This window comes from Lucilia sericata, unplaced genomic scaffold (assembly GCF_015586225.1).
Source record: "Lucilia sericata isolate MDLA Ls3-8-SP2 unplaced genomic scaffold, ASM1558622v1 Contig000295F_arrow, whole genome shotgun sequence".
NCBI lineage: Eukaryota > Metazoa > Arthropoda > Insecta > Diptera > Calliphoridae > Lucilia > Lucilia sericata.
The window spans coordinates 85859-103613 of NW_023994320.1; the positions used below are offsets into that span (position 1 = coordinate 85859).

Here is a 17755-nt window from a genome sequence, read left to right on the forward strand (position 1 = left end):
GATCCATTATAAGTTATCTTCCACTTCTCAAGTTTTATGTTAGTTTCACTATTCGCAGAATATCTGCTCTGGTTATCCGAAGGACGATTACTATTGGAAACAGGAGTATTTGACTCCGTAAAATTTGTGAAAAACTCTGGTTGTCTGTTGACATTTGATGTAGGAACACTACCAATTTGAGCTATACTAGCTCTTATTGACGTTAACTCTTTTCTAAATTCCTCTTGAGTATTTCTCATTGTTTGCTGCATTAAGGCAATTAATGAGTCAAGTGAAGATGCGGAATTATTCGGGACTAAAGGGGCGTTAATGCTCGGAAGAGAAAACTGTTCATTAACCGGATTCATTGTTGGTTCTACGGGAGCTCTTTCACTACAAGAAATGTTAACGTGTGGTTCTGAAGCGGAGTTTTGATTACTAAGAAGTTGTATGTCCTGAAATAATGTCGATGACGGTAAGCTATTTGAACTTTGTGGCCTATGAATCTGTTGTGTAGGTGGTTGTCTATTTGCTGGAGAATGAACTACTCTGGGTTTCGGACTACTTGTACTAGACTGTAATTCTGCAGATACATTATTTCTTGTAGCAGAAGAACCTCGACCTTGTCCAAATGAACTATTTCTATTGCCTCTTGAAGAATTTCTAGTTTCCATAGCAAATCAAAAAAAAATCTAACAACAATCTCATAAATTAAAATTACTTGACGAAAATTTAATAAAATGGAAAACTTTTGTCTAAATCTATTTGTCTTCCTAAAATAAGCGATATGATTTTATTCTGTAAATATGAAAAGCAGGCAAAAAACGATATGTAAAAGTATTCAAAGATCAATTTTATGTTAATTCTGGGAAGAATATACCTTAACAAATGTAAAATTTTTGCAAATATAAGTCATGTTTAAAATAAATCAGAAGTGCTTCGTATTTATATTAAAAAAATATCGGACTACTTCCTTTTTATATATATACAAATTATTAAAATGTATCAGAAATTTCTATCTACAACATCAAGAAATTTTTGTTATAATCTCAATAATGGACTTGAAAGAAATTAATAACACATAGTTCTTGTCTTCATTTAATGCAACTTAGACTGAACTTAATTAATGATTCAGAATTAGGACTCTTAAATGGAAAACAAGATTTAAAATAGGTTAAAGATAAATATTTTATATGCACTTCCCATAGCACATTTAGATTCAGAACTATTGTGTTCATAAGAATGCTAAGACTTCTAAGGATAAAATGTATATAAAAGGTGTTGTTATTGTAAATGTAAACAATCTGTTTAACCTGATTTAATCTATATATTTTGATGTGTTCACTTTCAAATTGTCTTATTGTCTTTTGCTAGATCTAAGAGAAATATATTAATATAGTTATTTTTTTTTTTTAATTAGATTATTTTCTACAGTACCCTTAAATTGGCCTTTACGTTGAGCTTATCTAAGCTTTACGTTGGGCCTTATCGAGGGCCTTTTCGTTGGGCGCCATATATGTTACGCTCGGCTAGTATTTGTTAATAATAAAAATTGTTGGCTTTTACATTTTTTTAACCGAAATGGACAATAGTGGTTAAGTGGCATGAAGATGATGTTCCCTGCTAGCTATTTGGTAGAAGTAACTCTTAACCCATATCCCGAAAGCGTAAGCATATAACATACTCATGTCATGCCTTAAAAATACCACAGAGTATGCAAAAATCTTGAATAAGTCTAAATACTTAGCAAAAGAATAACAAATATTTGAAAAGAACAAACTGAACCATGACGAGATGAGATGTCATGTAGGGTACAATTCTCCCACCCAATTTGTAAACACCTTGACAGAAAGATTACCCTTAATTTTAATTCTGTCCCTAATAAAACATGACTTTTACTTACATATTTTTACAATTTGTTTTGGCTATCCTTCCCATTTAAAAAAGAAATGTTAATGATGATTCATTTTACGCAATTCAACATATTTAATTTATTGAAAAAAAGTAAAGTAAAGCAAAAAAATATATATATAATAATGATATTCTATGCAACCATAAATATGTATGAAAGAATGTAAAATCATTACTCAAAGAGAAAAATGATCAGAAGTAATAAAGAAATGGAAAGAAATTAAAATTACTAATCAATACGCATGGGGACAAAGTTGAAACGGACCGACGGACAGATAAAATATAATAAGTAATTAATACTCTTAAATAATAATTCTTTTACTTGTTACTCACAAAATCATTTAGTAATGATGTTCCAATTCATGTTGTCTCTTTGATGTTGGGCCCAGCAATCAGGAGTACACGATGAAGTTGTTGTTGTTATTAATATTTAAAAATACATTACAATGATTTTGAGATTATGAATGAAAAATAAACATGAATTAAAATAATTAAAGTGACAAAAAAAATAGAGTACGATAAAAATAAGCAAAAGATATTTTAATACACTAATGAAAAAATATTAGTAGATTCCATTTAACACTTTTTTCCATGGTATCAAAGTATGAAAATGAATGAAAATTAAAATTAAATATTTACATTTAAGCTTTTGAATTTAGATTAATAGGAAATATAATTTAGATTAACGCTTTAATACGATTAAATTAATTTATAATTTGGTTTCTAAATTTAAGTATAATAATTATAATCTATAATTTTACATTCGATTTAAATTTAGTTTAATTGATAAATTTTAACAAGAGTTTTTAGGAAAAAAATAATTATAATATAAATTGCATATAAAAGTTAAGAATTACTATAAGTTCAAGAAATTTGCAACAATGTTTAATTTAAAGACATTATGTTCATTTTAAGTAGTTTTAATAGATTTTAGGAAGAGTTTTAGTAATTTTTATATAAATTTAGATGCAATTTAGATTAGGTTTTAGAAATATTTGAATGTGCAATATAATTAGTAAGTGTTTTAATAACTTTTAACAAATTTGAAGTGCAGTATAGATTTAAGGTATTTTAATACACATATTTAGGCCAATTTAGATTTTTAGGAACTTTTTCTGTTTTTAGGAAATTTCTAGGTGTAATAATTGTTAATGTAATTCAATTAAATTTTCTAGACAATTTAAGATTAATTTTTTTTTTGGATTTACATTGTGATTTTCTTTGCAAATTTAAGTTAAATATTCAATTCTAGGAATTTAGATTAAGTTTTTCCTTTTATGATAAATTTATGAACTATTCAACATGTGATTTCCATTAATAGTAATATTTAGTATTTAATAAATTGAAGGCATTGGTTTTCTCCCGGAATTGTGTAGTTCCTGACTTAATGTTGGTTAATATTATTGGCCACGTGGATCATGAGGTATCAATATTGATGTTAAGGAGTAAACTCTGGCACTGTGATACCAATAGTCAAAATATTATTTACTTGGAGGTTTAATATGTTGCTATTAGGAATTGTATGGAATTTCACCTTAGTTAGGTGGACTCACACGTGGTCCTTTTGTGATATATATTTGGATTTTGGAGGAAAATCTCCAATTTATGAAATTTGGTATAAATTTGTCTTTTGAGATCGGGATATATGTGGATATAGATTAAATTATTATAAAATATTATATAATTGTCAAAACTCCACATGGAAAATTTTTAACTTTGTCACACTTTAATCACTATAGATTTTAAAACACGTCTTACTATATCAACTTTTAATTCGAGAATAAATCGAATGTTACCAAGTAAGATGATCATAAGTAAAGTGCGTAATTAAAGAATTTAATAAGTGCGCAATTAATTTCCAATGAGACATTAATGATAAAAAAAATGCAATTGGATTTACGTTTGTGGAAAAAAGACAAAAGTATTTCTGCAAAAAAAAAAAAATGAGATTGATATTCAGTAATGTGTATGATTTGATACATAATCTTACGCACATATGTATATATAAAGCGTGAGAACTAAAATAAGATGTAAAAGAAAAATAAAATATCTAGCATGCGAGTTACATGGGGAAGGATACCAATCCATAGTGTTTGAAAATGTTTAAATTTATTTGGAGTTAAATTTGTAAAAATGTTTTGATAATTATTGTTGAACAAAAATCGTAACACTGTACAAAATTAAGTAATGTCATTAAGTTTGTCAAGACCAGAGATATAAATAGTACGCTACAGAAGACAATACTAAAATTTGACGTCGATGTTCGTTATTAATTCAAAATGAGACATACATACATATATGTATATATATACATATGTATGTGTTTACTCCACGTCACACAGTGGTATAGGAAAAAAAAAGAGGGAAATAATTCGGTAACTTCTAAACGGTTAATCCGATTTTAATGAAATTTGGTATGCACAAAGAGGAGGTGTTGTCGAGTTTAGGTTTGGAATTTGGACCTTATAGGCCAACCAGGGGCCCGGCGGGGGTCCTCAAATTAGGACACCTCGGCTATGTTAAATTTTTAAAACGATCCTATTTCTTCATTTGAGTTTCGATTAAAAAAAAATTTTGTATATAGAATCTCCTCATCGAGCACTATAAAAATGTCATATATGTAACAAATTTAAGAGTTAACCTTATGGATGAAAATAATAGTGCTAGGTAAATTTTCTAAAAGATGTTGAGTTTTCCCTAATTAATTTGTCACTTAAAAAACATTAGGTAGGCATGTTATATATCAATGGAAAGGTAATTTTGTCTATTTTTCAAAACTGTATATAATTTCGCGGAATACTTTTTTTTTTAAAAATTAAAAAATGTTTTTTATTCAGTTTTTGCGAAGATACAATTTTTTCAAATTGCAATAAAAATTTTATTTATGAATATTTTTTTTTACTCAAAATCCAAAATTAAATAAAAATTTCGAATTTTCTTATTAGAAATCCCGGAATTCCCAAAAAAGTTTTAAAAAATCCCAAAAATGGGATTTTTTGGTTTTTTGCCTATTATATCCATACCAGAGGCGGGGTTATCGAAACCCGTTACAAAATGATTAAGAACATATTGGGTCATATAAAACAGGTCACTATAATTTGATATCGACTATGCGATTTGAGAATTTTTGCTCAAAATTGAATTTTCCATAAAAAATAGGGTTTTTTTGGATGGACCTGGTCCCCTCGGTAGCAAAAAGTTTTAGGTTTTGTTTCATTTATCGTATTTTATGAAAAGTCAGCTTTCCAAAAAGTATAAATTCTATATACATCTTCTTAGAAACTTTTTAGATAACTTAAAAAGAAAAATATACTTTTTTCCCAAAAAAATTACAAAAAATCGCCTTTTTTTAATTTTTTAAATTAAAATGCCTATAACTTTGGACTCAGTCATGATTTTTACATAATTCTTTCACTGCTTGATATATACACTTGTTGTTAAGCGAATAAAAAAAAATGGCGAAAATCGGGAATATTTGGACCCGCTATTATCAAAAAACTTTAGTAAGGACGGTAAAAATTTAAAAATTTTAATTTTCAAATGCGAATATCTCCTAAACTATAAGAGATAATTTACTGCTACGACGACATTTTTTATAGTGCTCGATGAGGAGATTCTATATATGAAATTGGAACTCAAATGAAGAAATAGGATCGTTTTAAAAATTTAACATAGCCGAGGTGTCCTAATTTGAGGACCCCCCGCCGGGCCCCTGGTTGGCCTATAAGGTCCAAATTCAAAACCTAAACTCGACAACACCTCCTCTTTGTGCATACCAAATTTCATCAAAATCGGATTAACCGTTTAGAAGTTACCGAATTATTTCCCTCTTTTTTTTCCTATACCACTGTGGCGTCAGTATGAAACGCACAAAAACATCGACTGTAGTGAAGTATTTTAATCGACTGGTAATAGAACTGGGGTAGGTATGTATTCAACCTTCCTTTGTAATTTTGTTTTATGTATTTCCGTTTATTTACACAGTTGAAATAAATTAATTTAATAGTGCCTTAATATGTACACGATTCTTAAACGCATAGATTTACCACAATATTGCTGCTGCGTTACTTGGTTTGACCGTATGGCTTTATGGTCATACCGGAATGATCTAAAAACCAACAATGTATGTATGTATGAGCATTTTCCTTTTGCTGGTGATTCCGCAAAAACACATCGTCCAAGTGCTTATAAACTGCACAGTTTATTACTACCCGCATGAACAATGTACATTAGAGTGCTCCAAAAAAACGAAGTTGCGAATTTTGCCCGTCCCCCCCTCTAGAATTGTTCTATGGGTTGTAAAACTATGTCATACAAAAAATTAGGCTGATAGGATAACGTTAACAGGTGCCGCAAAGGCACTAAAGTTTCCAAGTGCATTTACAAGGGGAAAAAATCGATTTTTTTCAGTTTTTGCTAAAATTTTGCCACTTAATAATAAACTTTACAATGTATTGTGATGGAATCGCAATGTACACATAATAAGCTTTTCGGAAAGATATAAAGCATAAATATTGGTTGAAAACTTTCAGAGTTATTGCAAATTCCCCAGACCATTAACGTGTCTCACAGCACATGAATGTGACAAAAAAATTAACATTTTTTAGGAAATATTGTAAAAAAACATTTTGTTACTTAAAATATATCTATAATAACTAGAATGTTAGCTTTTGTCTTTATACGATAACGCAAACTTGTTCTCAGCTATGGTTAAAAAAGTTTGAATTTTTCAACGGCCGTTTCAAATCTCCAATTTCAGTTTTTTTGAAACTTTGTTAAACAAATTTTAAAATTTTTAGAAGATCTCATGGGGATTTATGGACAATAGATAAGGGAATAAAACGGTAAAAAAATTAGATCAATAATTCTTACAGTTTAGCTGTACCTGCGATTTGAACTCGGCGGATTTCGGGAAAATCGCATTTTTTTGTAATATATTAGAGAATACGTATTAATTTTTTACTGTTGTACATTTTAAACAAAGTATTTTCAGAGTATTATAGACCAGATAATATAAAATATATATTCCAAGTTTTATTCAAATCGGACATTCTTAACCCATAAAATGTGGAGTTCAAAGGTTAAATTTTGCTATATTTGGGAATTCTCAGTGCACCATATTAAAATATTATTTATTTGTTGGCCATATTTACCAAAAATTACTGGAATTTATCGTATAAAGTCCGATATTTAAAATAGAGTGAAAAAAAGGTAAATTAACACTTTAAGGCACTTGGGAACAATTTAACACCAAAGTTCAAAAATTTGAAAAGCACTATCCATTTGAATAAAGCTCTATATAATTAGAGAAATAGCAGAAATATAACAAAAACGTATATATTAAGTATAAAAAATTATACTTTAACCCTTTTCGACTATGGAGTAAACTATAGGTGTACATTTTTAAAAGAAAAATTTTGTTTTTAAAACTGATAATTTATGTAGTCCATTTTTTCGGACCATTTTCGACATAATATGTCTAAAAATACAAACTTTATAGGTTCAAAAAGGGTTAATTCATAAGTTTTTGTACCTAATATATATTTTTTTGTTTTATTTATGTTATTCCTCTAATTATATAGAGCATTATTCAAATGGATAGTGTTTTTACGATTTTTTGATCTTCGGGGTTAAATTTTTCCCATGTGTTTTAAAGGGTTAATTTTACTTTTTTTCGCTGCTATTTTAAACATAAGACTTTATACTAAAAATTCAAGTCATCTTTATTAAATATGACCGACAAATACATAATATTTCGATATGGTACACTGAGAATTCCCAAATATAGCAAAATTTGACCTTTGAACTCCACATTTTATGGGTTAAGGATGTCCAAATTGAATAAAACTTGGAATATATATTTTATATTATCTGGTCTATAATACTCTGAAAATACTTTGTTTAAAATGTACAACAGTAAAAAATTAATACGTATTCTCTAATATATTACAAAAAAATGCGATTTTCCCGAAATCCGCCGAGTTCAAATCGCAGGTACAGCTAAACTGTAAGAATTATTGATCTAATTTTTTTACCGTTTTATTCCCTTATCTATTGTCCATAAATCCCCATGAGATCTTCTAAAAATTTTAAAATTTGTTTAACAAAGTTTCAAAAAAACTGAAATTGGAGATTTGAAACGGCCGTTGAAAAAATCAAACTTTTTTGACCATAGCTGAGAACAAGTTTGCGTTATCGTATAAGGACAAAAGCTAGTATTCAAGTAATTTTTAGTATATTTTAAGTAACAAAATGGTTTTTTTACAATATGTCCAAAAAAATTTTAATTTTTTTGTCACATTTCGAATTCATGTGCTGTGAGACACGTTAATGGCCTGGGGAATTTGCAATAACTTTAAAAATTTTCAACCAATTTTTGTGTTTTATATCTTTCTGAAATGCTTATTCTGTGCACATTACGATTCCTTTACAATAAAGTGCAAAGTTTATTATTAAGTTGCAAAATTTGAGCAAAAACTGAAAAAAATCGATTTTTTCCCCTTGTAAATGCACTTGGAAACTTCTGAGCCGTTGCGGCACCTGTTAACGTTATCCTATCAGCCTAATTTTTTGCATGACATAGTTTTACAACCCATAGAACAATTCCAGAGGGGGGGACGGCCTGTCGGATAAAATTTTTTTTCCTTCATACAAGCTTGGAGCACTCTAATGTACATACATACGTATGTACTAAAAATTCAGTGAAAGTGTAAATGGAATTTTTTTGGTTGTGCCAAGATTTTTTTGTCTCAGTTACACTGGGTTTTTGTACGTTAAATTAAAAGTCATGTTTTTGGTAAGCTTACATTTTCTTCTATACATACTATGAATACAGTTCGACAATGGTGGCATGGGCTCATAAATATGTGTAAATTTACTTCATGATATTTTGCCAATTTTTTTTTTGTGGTTAACAGGTAATGTAAAAACAAGCGTGTAAGAGAAGCTTGGTTAGGTCGAAAGTAGTATATATCAGATACGAAAAATACACATTAGGTCTTTTGTGCTTTAATTTCTCATGGAAAATTTTAGTGTTTAAAACATTACAAAGTGATCTGTGATAGAAAATATCATCCAATGTTTAGAAACTTAGTTTTCTGGTTGTAGTTTCTTATAATTCCCCAATTTCAAAGTGATCTATGATAGAAAATATCATCCAATGTTTAGAAACTTAGTTTTCTGGTTGAATTTCCTTATAATTCCCCAATTTCCTGAATCTGGAATATTATCGATACTAAGATATATATTTTTATTAAAGCATAAAAATAACAGAGAAAGTGTTCAAACATTTTACTGTTTTCTTCACATAATCCCCCTTCGTTTAAATATGTTAGTCTAATTTTGTATAGTTGAGATTGTCCTTTTCTTTATAGCAAATACATATTGTTTCTTCCCCGCCGTTTATCCTTGAATGGCTTGGTAGCCATACCTTTGTATGATATACAACTTATCACACGAAGATTCCGTCATAACTCTTTTAGGGTCCAATACTACGGTATTTTATATTTAAACATTTTATTGTGATTGTGATTAAGTGTCGTGGTTTTATATATAGATCTCTGAACCCGTTACTCCTGTAGTTTATAGCCATTCGTACGATAAGGGATTGCCGCTGAAGTTTGTTCCATATTATACCCTACACCACTTTAGTGGGGAGGGTATATTGGGTTTGTGCTGATGTTTGTAACACACAATAATATTGCTCCTATACCCACCTTAAAGTATACCAATGATTCTCATTTTCTGAATAGATTTAGCTATGTCCGTCCGTCTGTCCGTCTGTCCGTCTGTCCATGTAAACCTTGTAATCAAACCTTGGCCCCGGAGACGAAGCCTGTTGAAAATGGTTAACATCGGTCCATTATTTCACCTAGCCCTAATACAACTTAACCGGACTAATAGGGCTTTTAAGTACATAATTATGTTTAATATACTCGTATCTCGACAAAAAGCTGCAAAACCAAGTTTAATACTAGCCTTGATAACCCTCATGCATTCTTAATTATAGGGTCTCATTTAACCATAGCCCCTATTCAAAGCCCCCTTCAAAATTCGACTTAAATGTCCACAATTTTATTCAACAATAAATGGCTCAAGTATATCTGAGGCAAGGTGCAATACAACTTAAATGCTTTATTATGAAAACTTAATCACATTTTTTTGTAACTGCTACCGTAGACGAAGCCTGTTGAAATTGGTTAACATCGGTCCTTTATTTCACCTAGCCCCCATACAACTGAACTGGACTAATAGGGCTTTTAAGTTCATAATTATGCTTAATATACTCGTATCTCGACAAAAAGCTGCAAAACCAAGTTTTATACTAGCCTTGATGACCCTCATGAATTTTTTAATTATAGGGTCTCATTTGACCATAGCCTCCTTCAAAATTCTACTTAAATGTCCACAATTTTATTCAACAATAAATCGCCTAAGTATATCTGAGGCAAGGTACAATTCAACTTAAATGCTTTATTATGAAAACTAAATGTAACAGGTGTAGGGTATTATATGGTCGGCCTCGCCCGACTATAATTTCTTACTTGTTTCTGTTGAGTACGATTTCCTATCTGTCAAATTTCGCGACAATTACTTTTTCCAGTAAACGAATGTCTAGACGGCAAATGTAAAAGTGTATGAAAAGAAAAACTAAAATGGATATGTGTAGGTAAAGCTGGCGTTACAAAAATCTGAATATATGCAATATACCCTCCTTACTATGTTATATATACTTGTTGAAAAATACTTTCTATTTTTCAGTGATTTCTCCCCTCGTCCATAAAACGTTGTGATAGTTTGCATTTTAGATGATGAATTATAATAACTTGAACACTTGTCACACTAGGGAACATTTGAAATGAAACGTTATTATAAAATTTCCCTAAAATCTGAAATCCCCCATTAAAATATTCGTTGATTTAAAATGGAAACACTAATATTGTTTTACCATATATTACTAACCTAAAATTTTCCTTTAAACTATTTAAGTTTTATCACGTTTTTTCATCATACTTTACCTAATTCCTAATTATTGCAACGATTTGCATTGTATATATGTAAATTGGGAATATGTTAAAAATATTCCCCCTTTTTTAACAAGGACATGTTGTGAATTTATAAATTCGAATAGAATTTTCTTCCACACTACAATATGTTTTCATATTTGAGGTAATGAATGTGGTTATATACTATGATATGGAAAGGTAGAGAGTCAGACATGGTAGAAAAGCTTTCAAATGAAATAAGTAGCTAAATGGAAAACTAAATGATATATAAATATATTCCTATTTTCATTTAAAAAAACACTACTTGCAACAAATATTATGTTTGCTTAAAACTTTTTGTGTAAATATTTACCAGACCTGTTTTCAAGTGTTTTGCAATTATGCTTTGCTTTAACTTGAATAACTTACAAAGGGCTAATTTTTCACGTAATTAGTTTTTCTTGCATACTTACCGTGATTTTTAAACGTGCTATTGGCGGTGATTCTAATGTTTCCAATATAGCTGTGGCACTATTGTAATTTCCAACCAACAAACAGTATTGTGCCACACCACTCCACAGTTCAACACATCTGCTGCGCTCTTGTATGCCACCACACTAAAGTAAAGAAAGGAAACAAATTGCAGGAAAACAATTAAAGGTATTGATTTGTGTAAATACATTTGTTTAAATGTATGTATGTAAATTTAAGCGAAATCATACATATTTAGGTATATATGTATATGTACCATGAATGTTTATATTCTAGATTTTTATTTAATACTTAGAAGTTCTGAAAGCTACGAATCTTCAAGAAATTTATCTTTATATTATATTCTAATTTAAAATGATTTTTTTTGCTATAAGTAAATTTTGAAATTATTTGAAATATTGAACTTAAGGACTATATCATTTCCATGAATAGTCTGTATGAACACAACAAAAAACATATTCATCTAGAATTTCCAAATAATACCTGTAACATATAATTTTGAAATGTAGTCAAGCTAAGAAAATAATTGAAATTCCATATTTACCAATATAAAGAAAGCATTGAGGCATATTAGTAAATGGTAAATAGAATTCAGTCATGTAAAAGACTTGTTAGAAACAACATTTAACTTGGTCTTGGGTTTGTGGTTAAAGAACTTTATGGAAGTTGCACATTACTATTATAAGCAGAATATGGAAATAGTAAAACTAATATACTGAAGTATATATGTATGTATGTGCATGGATATAGTGAGAAACAAATGTGATAGTGTATTTACAAAATATCAATATGGTCGTTTTTGGAATTCAAATGAAATTGTAATTACTTTTGCAATATTAAAATCTCGAAACGCGTGAAAGTGACGCTTTTGTATGTATTTAACAACATTTTTTGTGAGGGTACCGTATAACAAGGGACACAAATAATAGCTTTTAAACTAATGTTTTAATCGTGGTTGTCATAGAATCCAATCGTTCAATTACACAATGATACAACAAAAAAATGCAGGGGTTCTCATATACCAATTCCATTTCGTTATAGTCCATAGAGTAGGAATATATTTTTAATTTTTTCCGATCACTTCGTTTAGTTCCTTTTTAAGAGCAAAAGATGTGAAAAAGCGCTATTTTTGAAGTTTTAACTTTAAAAAAATATATGTTTGGTAGTTTGCAACCGATTTTCAAATTGGATATTTTGTTTTAAAGATACAAGTGTTGTCTTTCAACCCAAAAAAATAAATCCAAAATTTATGATTAATGTCTTGGTTACGGCCATTTAAGTAAAAAAACTCACACTTTTTTCAAAATTTTTAATTTTCATACTGCTTTACGTTGGCCATGAAGCAGTAACTTTAGCTTTTATTACATTTGAAAAAAGGCACATTAAGTTGGGTTTCCAATGATGGTCAATTTATAATAATCGATGAAAAAGGTTATGAGTTGTGCTAAGTTTTATAAAAATATTGCATATTTCTTCCATACAAAAATGTTCATGTTTCTGGTTTTCTTTGTAACAAGTTTAAAAAATGTTTATAAACATTTTTATACAAAAATTAATTTGTATGGAGAAAACCAAAAATTCGAGGAACATGCTATTAGAAAAATTAGCATAAATCATCCAGTTTTTCATAGATTTTTATGAAGTAACAAGTTTTAGAAACTTTCCTTTATGTGATTCTTCAAGAAAGTAATAAAAGATGAGCATGATGAAAATTTTTAAACAAGGTGTGAGTTTTTTTACTTAAACGACCGTAACTCAGACATTTGACCATAAATTTTGGATTTATGTTTTTGGATTAAAAGCCAACACTTGTATCATTAAAAAAAATATCGGATTTGAAAATCGGATGAAAACTACTAAACTTATGATTTTTCAAATTTAAAACTTCAAAAATGGCTCTTTTTCGCATCTTTTGCTCTTAAAAAGTAAGTTAACGAAGTGATAGGGGAAAACTAAAAATATATTCGTACTCTAATGACCATAACGAAATAGAATTGATTTATGAGAACGCCTGCATTTTATTTTTCTTCACTTTTGTATCACAGTGTTATTAGTTTAAGAAACGACAAAAATGCATTAGTTGCATATAATTCAAAGTTATCGATTTTATGTTCGATCTAACATAGAGGATAGGATCAACAAGGCACATCGGTGCTGGGCGATATGTAGGAGAACTAAAGGCATGAAATGAAGTCTTAGTCCTACTATGATAAATTGGCTTTATAAAAGCGTAATTAGACCAATTCTAGCTTATGCTTCAATAATCTGGTGGACTGCTTTAGACAAAAAGTGAAATATCAAACTACTACAGGGAGTTCAGCGTACATGCTGCTTGGGTATGTGTATGTAGTACACATGGGTGCCATGTGTACTACTTCAACCAAGGCTCTGGAAACGTTGCTAGATATTCCACACATTGAAACATATTTAAGATACGAGGCAGCGCTTACAGCCAAACACCTCTTTACTTTGGGCGAACTGACCAAAAGCGGTTATAGGACACGTCATCAATGTATACTGGACACATTGGAAGGTTATACACAATCATCGGACGTGCCTGATCGTATACCAGACACAGAAACTTTGAAACCCTGATCCCAGGTAGAATGTCTTGGTCAAGCGGAACATTAGAGCAAATACCATTAGGAATCCGTTGTTGGCTGAGTTTCTATATTGAAGACCCAGAAACAGAAATATACCACCGTTTACCAAATCATAACAAAAGCTTCCAGGCAGAAGTACAAGCAATAACGGAATGCGTAAATTGGATTAGAATAAATATGGCGCCCACAGCGCTTAATATATTTACCGACAGCCAGAAGGCAATTAGGGCGATATCAGGCGATAGAACTAAATCTAAGGGCGAATGTAATAGCTTTAAAGGGAAGGGAGCTCGAGGCAGTTAACCTGACAAACGCAAAACCATTCGACGCAACAGAAGCTGAACTAAAAATATGGTGAGAGAAAAATATGGTGGGTAGAACCACAATGATCCTATGGGGTAACCCTGATGAGAGCAAGACGAAAAATCTTCTCAAAATGAGCAAGTCTGAAGTTAGTATGATGGAGCACATCTCTGCAAAATTGGACGTGCGGATTCAGACGAATGTAGAGCATGTGGAGAGGACAGTGAAACTCTGGAGCACTTTCTTTGCCACTGCCAGGGATTCGTCGAAGTTAGAACCAAGTATCATGGAAGTGATGTTATTCCGGAAATAACATTCCTGACTAACACTGAATGGAAGATTCTTAGGAATTACGTTCAGGAAACTGAGTTTCTGAACACTGAAAAATAATTTTTTCAGTTCTTTTTTTTTTTCTTTTTTTTTTCATGATAAGGAGCGCACAACAGGCCCGATAGTGGCCTAGGTGTATTTCTTCGGATTTGATGTAGTATACATCCTCCTATCAACAAACAGTCGTAAAAATTATAAAAATAAAATTAAAAAAAAATTTAATTTCTTATTTTTACTAATTTTAGGATTCTCTGGTTATAACTTAACCAACTTAAATAAACATACATACATATTATTTGCTACACAAAATGAGTGGCTCATATCTTTGTGACTCATTGTTATACTCAAACGCTCAAAATGACTGTGCAACTTGGCAGTGTTAAGTACAGTTGATGACGCTACCATATTATCTTCGAATATTCGAAATTATGTTCGAAAATTAGAAATTATGTTCGAAAATTCGAAGTAATATTCGAAAAATCTGTGAATTGGTCGAACTTAAATTTTTTTTCTTTCGCTCGATTCACTCACTGTAAAGTACTTGACTTGAATCACACAAACACTCTCATTACTTGTATCGTTTGAACTGAGTATTGACTAACTGCCTTTACAGAAAATCCTAATATTCATAATAAGATTTTATTAATATAAAATATTACCCTGACTTTCATATACGATAATAGTTAAAATTTAGAAAAAAACACTAATGAAGGTGTACATTGCTGTAATCAATAACAAAAGAATCGATTCAAGTCCAAATATAATACTCTTGCTTTTGAAATATGGTACCTTCTAAGTTAATTAGCGATGGAAATGAACACAGAGAAATGTTATTATTTCTATAAAATGCTACTATCACCCTGACGTTCATATACGATAATGAAATTTAAGAAGACCATAGACTAGTCAATAGATTAGCTAATAAACCAATAAATAGGCTAATAGCCAAGCATTTGGACTAACCGAAAATGATAGTCAATTCCAGTCAATAGTAAATAGAACAGACTAGTCTATTGCACTTTTTTGTACTTTAAAAAACTCTGACACAAGGAAGTGCACTAAATGTTATCTAAAATAATAAAACTCTGTATTCAAATACGATTTAATTAATCGAGTTCAATGTACCACATTCATCAATTAATATTTAACATTTCATCGAAAAAGTCAATAAACTCTTTCGAAAAATGGCTCGTCCTCTCAATTAAATAATTGCAAAATATATGCATACATACGTACTATACATAGATCCAGACTATCATATAAAAACTTACAGCATCCATTTTCTTTATAAATAATTCATGTTGCTTGGTAATTTGTAAATCGTAACGGCAACAAATAGACACGTTTAGTCAACAATTTTAATAAAATAAACATGCAAAAATAACTTAGAGATTTTCTAACCAAATTTTTTTTTTTCCTGTACCGGAAATACACACATACATACATCTACCTGTTTTAGATAAATTTACGTGCCTGAAGGCAAAATATTTTCATGCAGCTAGTCATAACTGGACATGTGTTGACAAAGTTTTAGGTTTCTTTTCTACATGTTTTTTTCTTTCTGATAAATAATAAATGAAATGCCAACAAAAATGTTGCTGATGAGAATTCTTGATAAGTAAATTTTGTGATTTTTTAGAGTGACTAGCTTTTTTCTTTGTTGTTATTAAAGATATTAAAAGTAGTGATTTTGTAGTATTGAGTTTTCAAAGTTGGTAGAAGTGAATAAAGTTTTTACTACACACACTTTATTAGTTATTAAAATTCAATGACATACTAACATAAATGTCAGAGATTCAGTATACATTATGAATAAATTAACATAGTTGTAGGTTTATAGAGAAGTTGTACTTAGGAAGCTAGTAGAATTTTTGTGTTTTTTATAAATGTAAAATCGTAGACCGATATTGTCAATACCAAACAACATTCAGCTTTACATGTGGGATTCGAGATATCAAGTACTAAAGTTTGAAAAAATACCATTATTGGCTATTTTTGAGACGTTATAACAGCGTTAAGATAACTTTATGCATAAAGTGTTTTATGTCATCTGAAAGTCTATTCTGTCAGCTTTAAAATAAAGGGGTAATATCTGATATATCTTATTTTTTCTTCGAGATATCTTCACATAAAGCTTGATACAATATTTGTTCATATTTGTGGAAAATTTAAACAGATTTTATAAATCGTCTACGTCTATATGTAAATAGTGGGTATAAAAATCAGTATGCCTCAGCATTTGATGGTGGGAATAATAACACAGGCCGATAAAACTTGAAAAAAGTCGAAACCCTGAGAACAAGATATACTGTGGATTGAATCCGAATCTTACCTCAGATTTTTTTCATCTCATTTGGGATTTAAGATATCGCGTCCTGAAATTTGAAAAAAAACACAATTTTTGGCCCTATTAGAGACGTTATAACTGCGCCAAGGCAACTTTATGTATAAAATGCTGTATTTCATCTGGAAGTCCATTCTGTTAGCTTTAAAATATAAGCATATCTTCTTTAGCCTTCAAGATATCTTCACCTAAAGCTTGAAAAACCATGGTTTTCTGTATGTTCATGGTATTTATACCACGATTAAAATACAAGTATAAGAAAGAATTCAGTTTTTGTCAATTTATTCTTGTATCAAGCTTTATGTGAAGATATCTCGAAGAAGAAAGAAAATATGTCAGATGTTAAGCCTTTATTTTAATGCTGACAGAATAGACCTTTAGATACAACATTTTATGCATAAAGTTGTCTTGACGTTTCAAAAACAGCCAATAATAGTGTTTTTTCAAACTTCAGGACATGATATCTCCAATCCTACATGTGATGAATACGACAGATTCGAATTCTGAATAGCTCAAGTACACTTCGGTCTCTGGGTTAAAAATATGTCGGCCTGTGTAGTTGTTCATTTTAAGAGATACACCTTATATTATTTCTTCGAGTATGCGAAAAAGGATGTTGATAATTATCAACAAAAACTACATCTTTTTATATATAAGTATGTACATTTCTATATTAGATTGGCTCGCGGAAAATGCTATTTTGTATGGAAAAGATACAAAGATTAGTGTTTAAAAAAATAATTATAAAATTAGCCTGGAAAAAAATTAATTAAGTATGTAAAATATTTTAAACTGAATGAGAATTATAT

General features: G+C 29.8%; 1 protein-coding gene across 1 annotated transcript in view; it reads right to left on the reverse strand.

The window, feature by feature from the left end:
• Nucleotides 1-17755, reverse strand: part of LOC119603351 — a gene marked incomplete at its 3' end in the record, with an annotated part of 100101 nt that overhangs the window by 54420 nt on the left and 27926 nt on the right. The window contains exon 8 of the mRNA XM_037955359.1: nucleotides 11348-11491. Within this exon, the coding sequence (XP_037811287.1) occupies nucleotides 11348-11491 (144 nt within the window). The remainder of the gene's footprint in view (nucleotides 1-11347; nucleotides 11492-17755) is intronic.